The following is a 19,376-nucleotide window of genomic DNA, read 5'->3' as shown; positions in this document are numbered from 1 at the left end:
AGAACCACCCGCTCTGGACTACGCAGTTCCATCATTCAAGTTGTGGGGGAGAGGGGTTCTAATAGGTCATCATCGTCATGTGAAATGATTCAAATGACGATGAAAATTGAATTGGTGAAATTTGACCACCATTCTGATGAATAAATAACATTTATGAAATAAACTCACCATTCTGAGCGTTGATCCGCGGTTTAGCGCCCAGATAAGCGAGATTAACGTTCGCTTTCCTTCCGTCAATGATGGGATTAGCATCTTTGACCGCTCGTTCGGCCGCTTCTCGATCTGCCATCGTCACCTGATTGAATTAAAAACAAAATAAGACATTTACTTCAAAAAAATTCACATCTCAACTAAAAATTTATGAAAAGCGGAATTATCCGTAAGAAGCAATTTGGAAGATATGAAGTTCATGTTTATACTGTATATTATGGAAGTTGAGCATAGCCAGAAATACAAAATAAAAGTAAAGGAATGAAGTGATGATAGTTATTGAAATATATGAGTCATTTGCTACAAATTAAAAATTAAATAATGAATTAATTGCATTTGTAATGGTAATTGAAATTAATTGGATCGATTCTTGACAAGGAAATTTCTCATATTGCGGATGAATGTTTTTCCACTTTTATGTTTCAAAACTTTTCTTCTAGAAACAAAGATTAAAATGAATTAGGCCTACATGTAATTTGAATTAAGTTAAATTTTTTTTTTGAGATGAAAAATATTAAAAGAGACATGAAAAAAGCATCCGAAAACGTGTGAAAAGAAAATCAAATATTATTTGAAACAAAAATTTTTAATTATGAAATGAATTAGTCTCAAGTTTGGAAGTCTGAAATGCAATTGTCAGTAAGATAACGTTTGGGGTCGTAACTAGAGAAAGGCAGCCCGGTCTGATGCCCAGAACGCAAATTTCTTTATTTCGATAAAAATTACGGGAAAGGGGCATCGAAACGGAAAATTGCTTGCTCCCAGTGGCAAATTACGGTATATTTTTGATTTTGGTTACTGCCCCGGATGGTATAAAGTATAAGGGTGGATCAAATGAAAACGGAACAGTTGTTATAATTTGGTTTGTTTTTGTGTGAGTGTAGCGAAACTTTGTGTAGAGGTAGAGTGGGAGATAAGGAAAGCTACCTGTACGGCGAAATGGCCATACCCTAGGTAATCGCGCTGAATCACGTTATATGTCCTCGCGGTCGGCCGACAGTATCGTCCAACAGGCAATCGATTGTTTTTTCATCTGTGTCTGTAGAGTGTTTGCGAGAATCCGGGTTCGATCTCCACCGTCACGGCTGAAGTTGGTTTTCTGTGATTTCCAAATTCTAGGCGTGAATACGAGCCGATCTCCCCCATTAAAATGTCTCGCCACAGAGAGCAACTGGCCTACAATTATTCAATCACTAAGCCCCACTCGTAGTTTAAAAAATTGATGCAGCACTATTACAAGCATTACATGGAAACGAACTTCACGTTAGGTTCACAACACATACTCGCACATTTTTCAGCATGGCCCAGGTCTTCTTCGGCTTATATCCCTTCATTGAGACAGAGTGTGGCGGCTTATGACCTATTTAGGAGGAGGGAGTGTTCGTGAGTAAAGAAAAGCAACGTAGTGCTATTCGTTTTTAATGGTAGAAGGAGTTGGAGTTCGCGAAGTGCATTGGCGAATGAAGGCAGTGTTCGGGAACACGGGCGTTTCCATGATGGATGGGAATCTGTAAATGATGATACGCTACCTGGTCAAAATTATCTCGTCACCATGAACGCTTTGGTCGACCAGATAATCAACCCAAACAGACAACGCACAATAAGGGGCATCAGCAAGAAGGTGGGAGTGCGTCCCGGTTTCATTCATGCCATCATTACAGAGAAACTCTACCACAGGAAAGTGAGTGCACAGTGGAAACGCTTGTGCCAGTCTTGCATACGAGTCAATGATAATGCATGTTCACCGAACTCTGCCTTCGTTCACCGATGCACTTCGTGAACTCCAACTCCTTCTGCCACTAAAACACAAATAGCACCACGTTGCTCTTCTTTACTCTCAAGCACTCCGCGGATGCAGATGAAATAACAACCGATTGTCTGTTGGACGATACTTTCGGCCGACCGCCAGCACATGTCACGTGATCTAGGCCGAGTCCATTCGGCGTAGGGGTAGCCTTCTTTACCTCCCGCTCTACCTCTACACAAAGTTTCGCCCACACTTATAAAAAAATAAACCTAGTCATAGCAACTGTTACGTTTTTATTTGAATCATTCCTTATACTTATAATCAATATCGTTATTGCTTTTTCAAAATTTTACCTATATTTTTTCTTTGTGTTGGTTAATCAATATCCCCTCCCCCGGGTCTACTGTAACGAACCAGGATGGCGGTAAAAGCCATGGGTAAATTACGCGATCCCATGATGAGATCGTTGGTAAAAGGATCTCAGGTCCCTGAGAAATATTTTTCCGGGAAAAGGGGAGGGATAGCACAAAAGCCGTAAGTTTGGAAAACTCTGGTGTAGATACGTAGGTATGGTTTAAGAGAAAGATTCTGTTAATCCCATCCGTGTTTCAATTTAAAATATCATTAGAAGAGCAATTAATACCATACCTACATCTATACTTTTATGGGCATCTTTTTTCAGCCACCTCATTGGGCAATTCGCCTGTTGTGGCCTTTGCGTATTTGTATAAGAGGTTTAGTTTGTCACGAGGACTGAATATTTTTTAGTGGAAAGTATACGGTAGGTCAATCTCTTGCTGCATTCCTTGAGTGTCGTTCCCCTTTCATCCTTCTTCTTGAAAAATCGGTATACCCGAATACACGGAAGGTTTCCTCTCACTGCTAGAAGCAGCAGTTGTTCTATCTATAGTCCATGTACATAAAGACAAAAGAACAGGCGACAGAATAGTCTTGTTTTGCTCTTTTATTTCCCGAATTTTCTTTTTAAACTTCACCTCTACCAAAGGCGGGGGGGGGGGGGCTAAGGGAAAAAGAATAATTCTTATTATTTCATTGGCCTATCCAAGTTTTTCATCTCGGCCACGAGCCAAAGCTGTTACGGAAGATTAAGGCGTTTGTGCGTCTGTTCATTTCTTTCGTGAAATTGTGAAACGGGGGAAATGATTTAGCATTACAAAAACCCTTTTCTAAACAGAGGTACAACGTTGGATCACGTTCTTCACGTGACTGAAAGCGACTCCAAAATAAACATCCCCAAATTACATTGACATTATCTCACTTCCATGGTGATGATAATGAGGATCTATTCACCTTCATATTTGTTCTGTAAAAGGCCACTTTTACAGAATATGTAAAAAGATGAATATGTAAGTTCTGAAGAATCAATAATAATCTTAGCTTGATTTAAGTAAAAATAATTTTTTTAGATATCGCCAAAAAGCGCGAAAGGCGATGAGTAGCCAACTGTTGTCATTTTCAATAATTTTTTACGGCTTTGCTAATTGTATTCCGTCGATAATCTTTTTGTTTTTATGTGTTTCTGGGTGAGATGAATGCTCTTAAATTTTTTCATTTAGGGCGATACCTTTCGACCCTTTCCTTGTAAGATAAAAAAAAAAAAGACCCAAAAAAGCTGACTATCGACCACGGACGCCTTACACAAACTTTTCTGATTGGTGACATCGATGGTGTTGCTTTTCTATCGTTGACTAAATGTTTCTCGTATGTTTTAATAAAGCTTCCTTCGTAAAAATCTAGATATGATGGTGATGATTTTTAACTTTTCGTGTGATTCCCTAGCTTCAGGGAAATCGAAAGTATGATTTTCATTCCAGCAGTGAGATGCCATCGTAGATATTCCGAAGTCTTGATGCGTTCTTTTAGCCTCATTTCCAATTACCTTCTGTCTGGCCTTTATACTCGTACGAACATTTAACAACGGAATTAAATGGATGTCCCATTGTTTGCCCATTGGTATGAGGTCTTAAGGGAGGGGGGGGGGATCTCTGAGAAATTCTTACAAGTTCTGATAGAAACATCGAAAGAGTAGATTTAATTTTAGACGAGAAATGTGGATGAAATGGTATGTATGGCTAAAAATTCTTTGTCGCTGACTGAAATTGTTCGTGAACAACAAAATAAAACTTTGATTTCAATTTGTCGAGAAATACGTTGATTTCACTGGCTTTATTCATCTTGTGTGTTGCTGTGTTTTTCAGTTTGAAGTTCTTCAGTCAGAAACTGTTCGGGAAAAATATCATTGCCTCCCAGACTTGAAGGGTCAAAAGCATCTAATCAGGGAACATCATTTGTTGTCGTTTTTCCCGTGATTAACGGTTTTCAAAATGTGGTACATAAAACAGTGCCAAAGAGTCCGTGGAATGTGTTTCAAACAAAGCCGAAATTCAGGGCTGCCCTTGCCAGACGCGGGACACAGTGTGAAAAAAAAAAAAATTGAAGGGGATCCCAAAAACATTAACAATACATATTAGCTGACTAACCAAAAATCTTAGACTCATCACCAGTCACGGAGCGAAAGCTAATTTTTGCTCTGTCCAGAGCCCTTCCCTTCCATGTTCAATTCGGGCTCTGATACGAATATTTTTTGTTTTTACTGATTCGTCTATTATGTAGATTCGTATCAACATTTTTATAGTTGAAGCCACGCCATCTTGTTTTATTATCACAAAAAAGTCACTTAATTTTAGAATCAACGTTTCTATTGTTATTACTGAGAGTTCGAGGCCCAATAAATGTGAAGCCCGGTGCAGCAGCACCAGTCGTATACCTCCAAGAGCAGCTCCACCGAAATTATAGTGAAAATATAGGATGGTACAACCCGGGGGTTTCGTAGTTTCCTCCGGTGTTTGATCGAAAGTCCTCAGATAAGAGCTAATTAGGCGCTGTAGCTCAGGTCGATAAGATACTCGCCTAAAGTACCGAAGGATGTTTAGAGGTGTCGCAGGTTCGATACCCGATTCATGGACTACTTACTGACGTCAAGTAGATTGCGGAGGCTTTCTATCTGTAGGAGCCACTGCATGGGCTCGCAGTTGCACCTCGAAGTTGGGAACAACAAAAAACCAACTTCAGCCGACCACCACTGTGGCAACGGTGGGGCTCAAACCCGGTTCCGAAAGTTAGAAGAAGGGGAGATGCCGTATAAAAATTTAATTTTGTGGCACACCGTATTTTCACTCTCAAAACTGATACAGGGATTTCTGAACGCATTGTGAGCATTTTTTAAATTGAAAAACCATACCTCTACGACCATCATGAGGTACGCAGGATTTTCTCGGGAGGGGGGGGGGGGGCTTATATACGTTTTCCCCCTGCAAAATAACATTATAATCTCGGCTCAACCTTGTATAATAAGTCCCCCCCCCCCCGCCCAAATAATTCCTTCGAAGGAATACGAAGTGTTGATGGATCTTTTACGCAAATCCTCGAGTGGCTTATCGCATACATTTTAGTCGAAACCTTTAAAAACTGAAGCTAAATGCATGGTGAGGTTGGTCTTGGAAATCATCCAGGAAGAACCCTGCTAGAGAGTAACGCTGATAACATAATGAGTCACGATGTCCTCTTCTTGCCTATGAGTAAGATTGAAGCATTTTTTTTTTTTTTTTGTATTCTCCCCACCATAGTTAATACGGTAAGCGCTCACGGGAATTATTGTAAGTTTTTGTTGATGATAACCTGAATGAGATTAAAAAGCCTCTATTTCATTCCCTTGGGTTAATGAAATACACTGATACTCGAAGGGAAGGGGAAAAAAATGGAAATCCGCAACGCGTCGTTCTACGATATGAGTTCTGGGTACCTGCCAAAGTGCCACTCGAAGCTCGAGGTAGTGGCAATGTCATGGTCTGGAGATGTGATTGTGTGACACACGCATAATGCTCGTGTGAATGGTGTCTATATATTTACTCTTCGTCGTCGGAAGGATTAAACCACGGTAGCCAAGCCAAAGCACAGCAATTAACGAGATCGTTGACGAGGGGCTTAAGTATTCTGAACATTGTTCAGCGGTGGTCAAAAAAGTTAATATAATACTCGATTTAATTCTTAGAAAGGTCTGCTCGCGTTCTTCTAGAGCAAGCATCTTCAACCCGTTGCTCGCAAGCACATTATTCAGGGCAACACCTTCTATAGCAGAAAGTCTCCGCATGAAGCTCGTGACGTCACTGAAGTCGCCCATTTCACCTAAAGTCATTAGATATACTGCAAAAAAAGGTAAAGATTTCGCATACGTCGGCTTGCTTTATACAAGGGCTGCAGGTGAAATGGACGACTTCGGTGACGTCAAAGCTTCGCGCGGCCTTCTGCTACAAAAATTGTTGGTCGGGGGCGGTCTTAGGGCAGTGGGAATATCTCAGTATATATATCTTTAAAAAATAAATATTTATTTCTACGCAAAATATACAGGGTGGGCAAAAAGCCCGTAGAAACTTTTAAAAATTCATAAAAACCGGAAAAATAATCGAAATAAAAACGGTTTGCAGGGTTAACATCGCTAGGTCACGGGAATTTTTTTGACAGGGGAAAAAACTCAAAAACAACCGATAGGTGGCACTAACGTACAATGAAAGGATACGCAAATAACGAACAGAATGCCTCCAAATCGTTTATTACAGCTGTACGTGTTCCACATGACCACCACCACAGGGAAAAACACCTTGCAGGCGGGTCGCAAATCTAGCAACGGCAAAGTGCAGCAGGTCCACATGCACGGTTCACAACGGTGAACTGATTGTGGATTAGGAGCGCAAGTTCTTATAACCGTCTCATTTGAATATTTCCACCGAAGTCGCTCGTACCAGCGCCACCTATCGGCTGTTTTTTTCCTGTCTTAAAAAAATTCCCGTGACCTAACGATGCTAACCCTGTCAGGCCAGACACGACCCAGGCTATGTCCCTTCCGGGATGTAAGCCTTTTACCCGTGTGGGTTGGGGCGTGCTGTAAAATTGCGATGCTAACCCTGCAAACCATTTTTTTTATTTCGGTTATTTTTCCGGTTTTTATTCATTTTGGAATTTTGTACGGACTTTTTTGCCCCCACACTGTATAACAAATTCATGAGTGAAGTATTTTCAGAATTTATAAAAAAATTTCATTAATTTAGCGATCCCTGTTTGTTTCGGGCAGTGGGCTCAAGCACCGTTGCCCCACGTGTTAAGAATGAAGCCATGGACTATGGTGTTCCATTAATTTTTCGAAAACTAAACTAGAAAATGTGTTAACGCGTTCACTGCGAGGCCTAAATTGCTTGTCGAGTCAGTGGACACATTTTTTTTTAAGATTAAAACTAGTTTTGTACATGACGCCAACCCTAGTACAGGCCCTTCATAACGCCACCATGGCGTCATTACTCATTAGCAGTGAACGTGTTAATCAGAAATACTTGATGAACATTTTTCAAATTTAAAATAGACCAATAGGAACCCCTGTCGTATCAGTATGCTGAGACGATTTGGGCCTATAGGGAAATACTTTTATTATTGATGTCAGGCACCCTATGGAGATGCACAGTGCTCACTGAAACATCGACAGTGCTCGATGTTCGTGGGCGCGTGATCAATGTTTCAATTAAACACCTTGTACAAATTGCATTCAATGAGTGAAATCATCCTGATTTCATGTATTCGTAAGCGAAATTTGCAGGGGGGGGGGGGGCGTTCTTTTTTATGATGAGTACAGGGAGTGCTCGCGACAAGAAAAAGGTTGAGACCTCTGTCCTAGAGCAAAGGTGTTCAACCTTTAGGAGAGTGCGGGTCATTTCATTGGTTTGAAAATGTGTCGCTGGCCACTTAGGTGATCTGGAACGGCACCGCAGGTCACTCGAGTGCTCTGAAAATATGACGCGGATCACTTAAGTGATCTGTAAATGTGCCACGGGCCGCTTTAATGATATTAAGTTAATCTTAGATTATGTGGAACTGCACCGATTAAGTTCTCTGTAACTGCCGCAGGTTATTTGAGTGATTTGTAAATATGTCGCGGGTCACTCATGTAATCTTCAAATGTGTCACGGGCCGCTTGAGTGATCCGGAACTGTGACTCGGTTTACTCAAGTGATCTGTAAATATTCCACGAGTCAATTGAATGATCTGGGAATATGTTGCGGGCCACTTAAGTGATGCGAAACTGCACCATGGGTCACTTGAGTGATCTATAAATGTGCTGCGGATCCTTTCAGAAATCCGCAAATGTGCCGCTTAGTTCATTTTTACAAAATTAGGTTTGAGATCGCTGGCCACATCAGATGAGTCGGAGGGCCACGTTTTGCCAGCGGGCCGTCGGTTGAGTATGTATGTCCTAGAGCAGTGATCCTCAACGTGTGCGTTAACGCCCCCTGGGGGGGGGGGGAATAGACTGTTTCATGGGGGTGGTAAAAGCTGCGGGTATAACATAGGATTCTATGGGTTAGATTGCGTTGGGGGCTATGGGAGAAAAAAATTTCTGAAGAAGGGGGCAATGGGACAATCTCCAAAACCCTATCTTCAAAGTCAAAAAACTTGTTTGAAAGAGTACAAAGAAAAGCCAATAAAGAGCGCTAACGGATATGCAAGGCTTGAGCTTGCATACCCTTTTACCCTCAAGAGAGACGTGATTTATTGAATATGTTTTCTTTGGAACAACGTAGGTGTCTTGGAGATATGATGGAAGTATTTAGGATTTTCAATGAGATCAATATCATGCATCATGCAATACTGTTATGCCGTAATTTAACTGCTTCGATTCGGAGACACCAGTTGCATTGGCGTACGCAAAGGGGGGGGGGGCTTTAACCCCCTAACTTTTGGGCCGAGATTATAGTTTTATTTTGCAAGAAATCCCCTCCCCCAACAGAAGAAAAAAAATTTGATCCCCCCCCCCACGTCCGGAGAAAATCTCATCTCCCTTACGCCTATGTTTGGATGGTTAGGGTTAGTTCTACGTTGTTGTGTCACAGAGTTTTTTTCCTAGCAGGGTTGTAAATGCATAGAAAAGCTTACCTACTGATGTCCTGAACCCCCCCCCCACCCCTCCGATAGACACCTTCAAGAAGAGATATAAGCTTGGTGGGATTAATCGAGAAGTACCCATATTTAAATGGATGACAACCATATTTCTATGGGCAGAGTGTGTTAAGTTGTTTAGTTACTTTTTTCTTACTTATTAATATTGGGTAGCTGTATTTATTTAGGCTATGGCAGCCATATTTTTATGGAATTTTTTCCCATTAATATTTCATTTTATTGATTTTTCGTTTATTTTTCCCAGACACCTTGTTGGGCGTTTTGCCCGTTGTGATGTCTGAATTTTGTATTTGTACTTGTATGAAGCTCGGTGTTCTTGAACATGAAGTTCGAAAGTCTATTTTCAACAAGAAAAAAAACTTATTTATCGGGGCTTGTGGAAAAATTTCTATTTATATGGAAATGTAAGACGGGTTCAAACTCCGTAATTCGATTTAAACTTAATTGTTTTCTCACGTGCTCTCATCAAATAACGCCATCAATCGTAGTACGCGATCCTAGACATCACGTGAGCACAGATGACACGTTCTGGTATTGAATGTCAGCAGGAGGATGTGGCGACGAGACTCGCACACGTCTCTTTCTTACTTCCTCCAGCTGCGAAAAATTTAACAAACACAGCTTAAAAAAAGCTGCAAGAAGAAGAAGAAGAATCTTTCTTTCAGACTGAACACAAGACGGCAGCCTCTCCAGCTACTTTTTCAAGAAAATAAATTTTTGGAATTTTCCTCCTCTTCGTGCTCCCTCTATCCACTTTTTTTTCTATGTAATGCGTCTATATATGGGTGTATTCTTCCCCCTTTCCGTCAAGTCACATCAGTCATTCCGAGTAGAGAGAGAATGCCATAGAAAGTCAAAGTTACAACATTTAACCATGTTTATGATTATAATTCTATAAGGATTCGTTTGAGACACTGCTCAATTCAGGTTTCGAGAGGGTCACTCTCAAAGAAGTTTTCCAACTTTTTTTCAAGCCACGAGCATCATCGCTGCTCTTCTTCAGAGCAGCATCCATGAAAAAATTCTCGCATATCCTCAAATTTAGAAGTTGGAACAGCATAATGCTAATCGTGGCATGAAACGTGAATAGGGCACTCATGCATCATAGAGTCGATCAACAACTCACGAGTAAAAAATCAATCATAAGCATTAAGCACTCTCAGATGCTCAAATGTACCATGGTGCCAGCAAGCAGCAGGGGGTGGGGAACTCCTGGTGAATCAACCATCAACTTAACATGTAGACGAAAAGATTTACGGAAAATTCACTGCTAAGAAAATTCACCAACAACAGTTCGACACGAGTCAGTGAGCCAATAAGTGAGAGAAGAATGACCGAGAGAGTGAGTCACTAAATGATGCAGTAGTTAGTGAGTGAGTGGCAAGAGTCGTTAGTGTTAATGAGTGAGCGAGAGAGAGTGACCTAGAGAAGAGTAAGTGGCCTAGTGGGTGAGTGTTATGGTGAGCGACACAGTGGTAGACTGAGTGGCCTAGTGAGTAAGTGCGTGACCCGGTGATTGAGTGTATAACAGAGTGAGTAAGTGCGCGACCAGGTGATTGAGTGTATAACAGAGTGAGTAAGTGCGTGACCCGGTGATTGTGTGTATAACAGAGTGAGTAAGTGCGTGACCTGGTGATTGAGTGTATAACAGAGTGAGTAAGTGCGTGACCCGGTGATTGAGTGTATAACAGAGTGAGTAACCTAGTGATTTGATGATAGAGTGAGTAGCCAAGTAAGTGAATGGCAAAGTGAGTGACCTAGTGAGTAAGGGAGTGACCTAGGGAGTAAGGGAGTGACCTAGGGAGTAAGGGAGTGACCTAGGAAGTAAGTGAGTGATCTAAGTGAGTGAGTGATAGAATGAGCTACCTAGTGATTGACTGAGTGACGTGGTGAATGAGTGAGCGAGAGCGATGTGGCTCTAGTGACATGCTGGTTTCACTCATTCATTCACTCTCTCGTTCACTTGCTCACTTGATCATTCATTAACGTGCCCATTTTAGATACGTCACTTCTCTTACTAGGGACCATATATGTGAGATACAAAATTTAATTTTTTATACTTATACCGTCCCCCATCTTCAAACTTTCAATTAAAACGTTATGTCTCTCCTGAGTCTCTAAGCCCAACAATAATAATAATAATAATAATAATGTTTCTAAGTGCAATATTCGCTGAGATATTGCTGATTGAAAGTTAAAGGAACATCCCACAGAATATAGAAAATCTGTAATAAGATCGAAATATTCTTCTGAAGAATATTTCGAATTTTTTCTTAGTTTGCTCTATAACGTAATATGTTGTTCTCTCCCTCATTTTCAGCGATTTTCGAATTGAAATGTTCCGGCTAATATTACACTGAGAAACATGGATTTTTTTTTTTGGACTTATTAGAGACTGAGCAACAATACTTTCTAACTAGAGGACAGAGGGACCGTATACAAAAATTAAATTTTGTATCACTCACATACGGCCCCTGGTAGAAGAAGTGGCATATCTAAAATGGGCACGTCATTTGAATACTTCTCGAATTCAAAGTATGATTCCATCAACACATCGGTTTAAAAGATGAAAGGTTGTACAGTATAAGGATGTGATTTTACACCCTGTATAACTTTTCCTAACACACATTTCATAACTACAAATATAAATACATGTACTCAGTTTTCTTATTCACTGCAGATTTGCTGTTGTATGTTCGAACAGAAATGGAGTTTATCATATTATTCCTCACTGAATTTTTTTTATGACGATTAGCATATTTTTGGAAACAATTCGTATATTTCCGATAAATACTTAAATATCTCAAAATTACGTATTTATTTCAATGAAAGATGGTTATCTCAACTTTTGAGACATAACTCATGAATCTAAAAACTTCACGTTACAAGCGTATTTGCCACAAATGGTATTTGTTGAGGAAAAACAACCCCCTAAGCTCTCTTCATAAATTTATAATTCTCCTACTTGGAGTTATAATTTAATAATATTCGTTTTATGCACGTATATAAAAAAAATCGTCAATGTTCATTCTTCCGAGTTTTGGTCTGTGTATTGTTTGCTGATAAAATTAATAAAAATGCACGGGTAATGAAAACAACTTTTCTCTAAGGGTCTACCTTTTCCTTTGTTAATTCAACTTCACGAGGGATACAAAATGCTTTATTTGCTGCATCGCAACATTAAAGAGAACGTCTCTCTCTCTGTGTCTTCTTTTTATTTGAAGACAATCAATTTCAACAATTTTAACAATGGTAAGGAGTCGAGAGTAACAACAGCTAATCAGAAAAAAGCCACCGGGGCGAAAGGTTTCGAAATAGATCAGCAAAGACGAGGAGCTCTGGAGTTGTGAAATAATCACAGGCAACGTGCCCAGAGCCGCCATTACTCCAACCATTCCTCTGGCGAAAAATACAAGACTTCCAGAGATCAACCATGAAATAATTATTTTCATTGTTTTTACAATATATTCTTTTCTGAATAAATTTGAACAGATTTGCTAATGTTCGATCTTATAAATAAGGTCCACCAAGTTGGTTAACCCTTTATGGGTTCTAAAATTTCCCTGATACGCATTATAACTGTCACAATGGAAATTACTAAACTCTCTACAAAATGCCTCACTTATTTTCAAGAAGAATATTTTTTCTTATTTTGTGCAGGTGATAGTGCTCCTCCCCCCCCCCTCCCAACTCCGCGAATAATAAAAAAACCGAGGAAAAGAAATGCTCCAGCTTTTTCCATTATTTATACTGTACGTATATTCCGATACTAACCCGAAGCGAAGGAAAAAAGCACCGTCTCTGTCCTTCTGCTATTAACTTTAAACAAAAGCTGATTCCGCCTGCTGGCAGTTGTGCCCCGGTTTGGGTGGGGTGGAAAACATGTTTGACTGTAAAATAAACGCAGTATCTGAATTCGTCATTGCTGAAATAAGAGGGTTTGGAAACGAGATATCTTGGAATTGTTGAAATAAAAAGTATTAAGTCAGGTTTAGCGAGATATCTCGTCAATGCCGCTGTAAGGGTTAGTTAAGTATTTTTTTACAAAGTTGAGTACAGTTGTTTTTTAATGAGTATATCGTTTTATGGCCGGTGTGTGCATATTGGTGTGTTTGAAAGCATGGTTCCATCCGACTGGGAAGCCTGACATAGCCGGAGGTAGGGGAAGGGCCTCATTATAATGATATCTGATACTAGGTAGGGAGGGCTCCTGGGCATCATTTTCTCTTTTGGCCGATGATGCTGTTGGGATGCCTTTCCTGTGCATTTTTATTTGAATATTTGGCAAATATTTTTTCTATTTACGAAATGACAGTATAATGATGGGCAGAGAATTTTGTTTCTCTGGAATTTATCTGATCATTACATTCATTAATCATAACAAAAGAGATAATAGGCCTTGGATAATTTAGATTGAGGAATATATCTAGCGCACCTTGTGAAGTTATCATGGAGCTCTAATACAGCGTTATTCTTTCCTCCATTTATAACAAAGCTTTAACGCTAAGAAGCTCGAGAAGCTTGTGTCAAAAAACAATATCACTTAGGTGTCCTTTAAAACTAAAATTTTACGAATTAAAATTTTAATATATAAATTTTAGTATAAATTTTTTGATTCTCTAATAAGTACGAAAAAAAACAAATTAAAAAAACCCTTATGGCATCATAATTGTTTTTTTGATCGTGGTACGTTTCCGATGGTCATTAATGAGCATAGTATTTGTACTGCACAAATACATTCACGATTATTCAAATCAATAAAGTACACGTATCTATATACAGATGAATAAATAAATTTGAAATTCATAAATTCTCATATTTTTTTTCAGATAAAAATTGGAATGATCAAGATCATATTATTAATTTAAAATACAAACTAAATATTTTTCGTTATATTATATATCATATATCTGTTACCATTAAAGTATGAAATCCGTTATTCTATAGAATACCTAGTTATTTCATGAAACAGCTAATCGAGTTCGTTGAAGCGTGAAATATGTTGGATATTCTTTATATATTTCAAGAAATAACGATGTACACTCCATTAAAATGTAAAAACAAACACATTTACACATTTAGCTTTTACTAGGGATGAAAGGTAAACGTGTTTCTTTTTACATTTGTTTTATTTTATTTAAATTTTGTTTTATGTATTGTTTGTTTAATTTTACTTAAATTGTTTATTTTACTTAAATTGTTTATTTTACACTTTAACTGCCTGTAATTAGTTATTTTGTAGAATATCTAGTTGAAATGGGAAATTATTGTTCTATTACACACTTTAAGTGACTTGATCAGTTATTTCATGAAATAACTGAATTTTACACTTTTCTGATAACATATATCCATATTCATCGTATACCCATACTATATTGGAGACATCCATACATTGTCAATAAATAAATGTACCATATTTTTTTACCTACCCACCGCTTACGTTCTTAAAAATTTTGTTTTAGGCTTGCGCCTGTTAGTTTTTGTTTCGAAAAAAACTTTCTCCATGAAACTAAATGGGAACGTTATTATATGAGTGGGTTGAAGTCAGAGTGGTGTGAGTTGATTAATCCTCATTTTGAGTAAAAGAAGGTTTTACTAGAGTTGTTGTCATGGACTCCCATGTTAAAAATTTTGTGATTTCATAGTCCAGTAGCGAACTATTGAAGCTGAGACTTGGTCCATGTTTTCTTTCAATAGTTCATAACGTCTAGATTTCATTTCTAGACTTGAGTCAGAATTTTTGAAAATGTTACTTACACCATTCTGACTTCAACTCCCTCACATAACCTTCACATATCAAACAATATAAAATTTATTTAATTATTAGCCTGTCTAATTAGCCATCGTGTGTAGAAAATAACCACGGAGTGACAAAAATTATCAATGATCAACTAGTTAAAATACATTTAAGCTAAATAGAAAATTCGGCTAATTGTGGCAAATTATTCTGATCATTAGCATGCATTCTTTAACGAATATTTGTAAAATACAAGAAAAAATAATATTTTGTCCTGGAAAGATGCGGTGCCTGAACCAAAAAATACGGTAATGTATAAAGATTATAAAAACCATCAATTATTCTAATCTTGGAAAAACAAAACAAAAGCATGAATACTCACGAAACCATATCCCCGGCTCTTGCCAGTCTGTCTATCTGTTATAACAACTGCTTCTTCGATATCTCCGAAAGCCTCAAAAAATTGTCTAAGGCTTTTATCCGTGGTATGGTAAGGTAATCCGCCGACAAATATCTTTGTGAAAGTCGTATCTTTTTGCTGTATGGTGGGCATCATCGCTGCTTGGGCATCGACAAGATCAGACATCTCGTATTCCGAACGAAGTAAAAGGGTGGCACAGGTATTATATATATATATATTAAAAAAATAATGCTAATAACAATAACTCCGATATCTCTTTTCTATATAAATAATATAAACAAATAAATCTGTCTATATACATACGATATAGAGATTACGTACAAAAAAAAGTCTCTTAAAAATATCACAGACACGATATTGAAAGTCGCTCCATGTGTTGCAAACTGTCCTGGATGACGACGGTACAACCAGAGACAGGAAGCAGCGAATGGAAGTTAGTATCGAACATTTACACACGGAACGTTTACACACTTGACACGGACGGACGGTAGGACAGGAGTTAAAGACGAAATTATCACTACGGGATTTTACCGACTATCCCTGGAGATATAAATGAAAAGAAGACGTTTCAGAGAGAGAAGAAGAAAAGATGCTTGTGAGCAAAGCCTCCCGGCCAGGGGGCGACACCTGGCCAACGACAGCCAAAAAAAAAAAATGTTTTTAAGAAAATAAAAATTAAAACTGATGATGATGCAAGGAAGCTGACTTGGTTCCCTTCTTTCTCTGTTTCACTCTTCTTTCAAGATTTTTTTTTTTATTTTCTCTCTATCTTCGTTTAAAACGAATGGGATGTCGTACATCATGGAATGACATCGGTGCTACACAAAAAAGCGAAAATAAAAATAAAGAACCGTATTGCATACATACGTACATAGGCCAACATGAAGTTCCAAGCAGAGAATTATTTACCCCACACCCATCTCCTCTAATGGGGATTTCCACCGCGAGAAATATATTATCTTATCTACCAGCACGTGTTATATATGTATGAACTAAGAACTATCCATTGAGGCCAGTACAGAGAACGTTCCTCTTTCCTCCGCGATGCTTGTCTACAGTGCACTTTCAATATGTTTTATATACTAGATAGAATCTCCCAAGCCATTAAGCTTGTAGATTCTTTTACTTCTTTTTTGAGTGATTGATTGACCGGCAGTAAAAAGATGTCAACATCTCACGAGTAGGTAGTAACCGACTTTTGAAGACCAGTAGTGATAAAATGGAATTATAAGCGATTAGAATACTATAATATCAATAATAATATGATTTCGTTGTATGAATACTCCTACAAGACAATACAATAGAAAAGAGTTGCATGTCTAAAGAAAAAAAAAATTATCATTGGTTAAAGTGAACCAAGTTCTGTCAAGATAAGATTTAGTAGCACTTTTTTTTTTTTTGCCTTAATAGATAACAGGTATCAATTTTCAGTTCTACCTTTACGATCATTGCGAATAAGGGAATGATAAATTCAGAATATTGAAGTCTTTTTCGTATCCTAAATTAAAGACTACATTTTCTACATTTTCTTGTACTATACAGGACCGCTCTTACCAGACGCGAGGCCAGGTGCGTCTCAAAAAAATTCGGGGCACCGAAAATTTTTAGGACGCTCCTTTGCTACGATTTCATGGTAAAGCTAAATCGCAATCCATTATTTCAGCAAAAACGGGAATGCTGACAACTACCCATTTAAAAAAATTTTGAAGTACAATCAAATGGCGATTGACACACAAGATAGTGATGAAAATTGAACGCTGAAGGTAATTTTAAACTAATGAGCGAAACAATTCCAGCACAAATGGAAATTCAGAATAAATGAGATAAATAATTCCATAATTGAAGAAAATTAAGAATTAAGGAAACGAATAACTTTGCAATTGATGAAAATTCTTAATTAACGGGAAAAAAATTCAACAATCGATGAAAATATGCAAGAAATAATTTAAGAACTGATGAAAGCTTTCAATAATCTACCGTGACTGCAGAGTCTCACCCGAGGATACTTCGGATGCATAGGAGAGCCTCGTGATTAATTGAGATTAGTATGATTTTCAGCCGCGGTGATGGTGGAATGATCACAGTGACGGACTCGCATAACGGTGGGGTTCGAACCCCACAGTGGTGGTTGGTTTTCTATGGTTCCTAATTTTAGGGCGTGAATGCTTCTTTTCTCTTCCCTTTAAAAAGTCTCACCACAGAGAGCAACAGACCTATAAGGATACAATTTTTCAATCGTTGCACTTCACTTATAGTTAGAAAAATTGATGGCAGCATTATACAGTCACAAACTTCATGTTAGGTTCACAACACGCCCATTCCAACTTATACCAATTCGTTAGAAATTCCACAGAGGAATGTGGACGAGGTGCATCTGTGATTTATTGATAGTACTAGTATGATTTTCAAGACAAAGAATGTAAAGTGGTCGGCTTGTGAATTTCAACAAGATAGAGCACTTGAACATCACTTGCCTGGGATGCTCATGATGCTCTTAAAATGGCCCTAAAGTCTATGCGTAACCACGAGGTTGGAGGTGAGCCTGTTTGGATTCATATTCACGTATCAAGAGCTTTGATTCTAACTATCACCAGAAGACAAACACTCGTACAAGAACTCTAACTGAAATAATCATGATGGTGATCATTGAATCACAGGGTGTTCATCTGAGTTGTCGGTGAATATCTTCTGGGTACGAAATCAAGCATCAATCCTCAATGATTCAAGTGAGCACCATGACCCATCCCCGCTAACAAAGGTAGGTCTGGCAAGGCTCCTCTGCATGGGACAAATCTTATTACTTTTGTATTTTTGGTTTTTTTTACACCATGAATTCACTATATAGAGGGCATACCAAAGATCTCAGTCTATGGAGCCTGCGTCCAGGTTGTGGGGATCATGGTAGGCACCAAGAAGCTCGCGGGTAAAAATGCGCCCACTAATTTTTTTTTACCAAATAGTGGCCACATTCTTTTTTATTTTTCCTTCACAGATAATTTTAATATCTCGATATCTGTGCCTAATGACAAAATAACGCGCTACCTTATTATTTATACCTAATAGGGATTTTTTTTTTTTCTGCTCAGCAAAAAAATTTCCGTACGCGAAAGTATTCTCAGACCTAAACGCCCACATTTTCGCATATTGAAAAAAAAAATTTACCAATAAACGGGGTAAAAATAAAATTTTATCAGTAAAAATATGTCTTCTAGAAAATATTTAAAACAACTAACAGTAAGTAATAAACACATTACAAATAAGAAACATCCGTGAACCCGTGCTGTCACCTATAAAATACAACTGTTGTGATGTATGAGATTGTGAAATTGCTGTGCCGCATAGAAAAAATAAATATGGTATAATATTAATAAATATTTTATAAATAATAATACTAGTGAAATTGTCAAGTTTGCTTCAAAATTATAACAGTCTGACTGACTGACTGAGGTAGATACATTTTCTCAGGGCGTACCGAGTCTTAAAGACTCCCATAAGCTTCCCTGTTTGATGCTGCTCCGTACGAGCTGGATGAAGAAGTTAAGAAGCTGTTTGTATGTGATAGTTGAGTGTGTGAGTGTAAGTGTATAAGAGGCGTGTCAATAAAAGATAATAAAATTTACAGCCCATGCTGTACTCAGAGAGTCAGTATACGTCAAATTAATTCAGATCATATTAGAAAAAAATGAATTCGGTAAGTTGTGGCTTACTTATCACAGAAATTTGAAATTTGTAGAGCTATGTCCGAAGGAGGTGAAGTATCAAAATTCAAGAACGCATTTTATACACAATTACAAAATCAGTCAATTATCTCAGCAAATAATTGACAAAAAAGTGGAATACCGCACCTAATGGTTACAAAAGAGTATATATATGTTCATTCTAATAAATGGCGTGAATACAATATATATGATTACACGTGGATACAAGATTAAATGCGATAAATATTGGTAGGCGTTCAGTATATATGCAACACTATGCTTCCAATCAATGAAGAGAGAATTAGAACTATTTACACTTTTTACAAAACTAAACCAATTCATTGGGCCATATCAGGCCAGTATGTTCTTAGGTCGAAGAAACCTCAACACCTCTACCGCAGGATAAGGCGAGATGTCTCTTATGTGCTGATATTCTGATGTTTCAGCTCTATCGAAATATCCTCTACATAGTTTGCCTAAGTAGTCATGTATGGTTTCAATGTTCAAATCCTTCATTATGTCAAGATTTCTGATATACCA

At 38.1% G+C, this 19,376-nt stretch overlaps 1 protein-coding gene across 3 annotated transcripts in view; it reads right to left on the bottom strand.

Annotated features, from left to right (window-relative positions):
• LOC149083404 (RNA-binding protein 38-like) overlaps positions 1 to 15,737 on the bottom strand; it is a 28,542-nt gene extending 12,805 nt beyond the window's left edge. Inside the window, exons 1-3 of one of the 3 annotated variants that reach the window (XM_089236689.1) lie at positions 15,442 to 15,737; positions 15,100 to 15,303; positions 169 to 295 (exon numbers count right to left, since the gene is read on the bottom strand). In XM_089236689.1, coding sequence (XP_089092815.1) covers positions 169 to 295; positions 15,100 to 15,303 — 331 coding nt within the window. In that variant the 5' untranslated portion in view covers positions 15,442 to 15,737. Of the gene's footprint in view, positions 1 to 168; positions 296 to 15,099 lie in introns of all 3 variants that reach the window. The other 2 variants (XM_089236688.1, XM_089236690.1) reach the window with 2 other exon arrangements.
• Between the last annotated feature and the right edge of the window lie 3,639 nt (positions 15,738 to 19,376).

The sequence above is a fragment of the Pholcus phalangioides genome, unplaced genomic scaffold (assembly GCF_987345545.1).
Source record: "Pholcus phalangioides strain wild (caught in Gottingen) unplaced genomic scaffold, Ppha-v1.0 ptg000009l_1, whole genome shotgun sequence".
Taxonomy (NCBI): Eukaryota; Metazoa; Arthropoda; class Arachnida; order Araneae; family Pholcidae; genus Pholcus; species Pholcus phalangioides.
The sequence above is the reverse complement of the archived record's forward strand: the minus strand, read 5'-3'. Positions and strand labels throughout refer to the sequence as shown.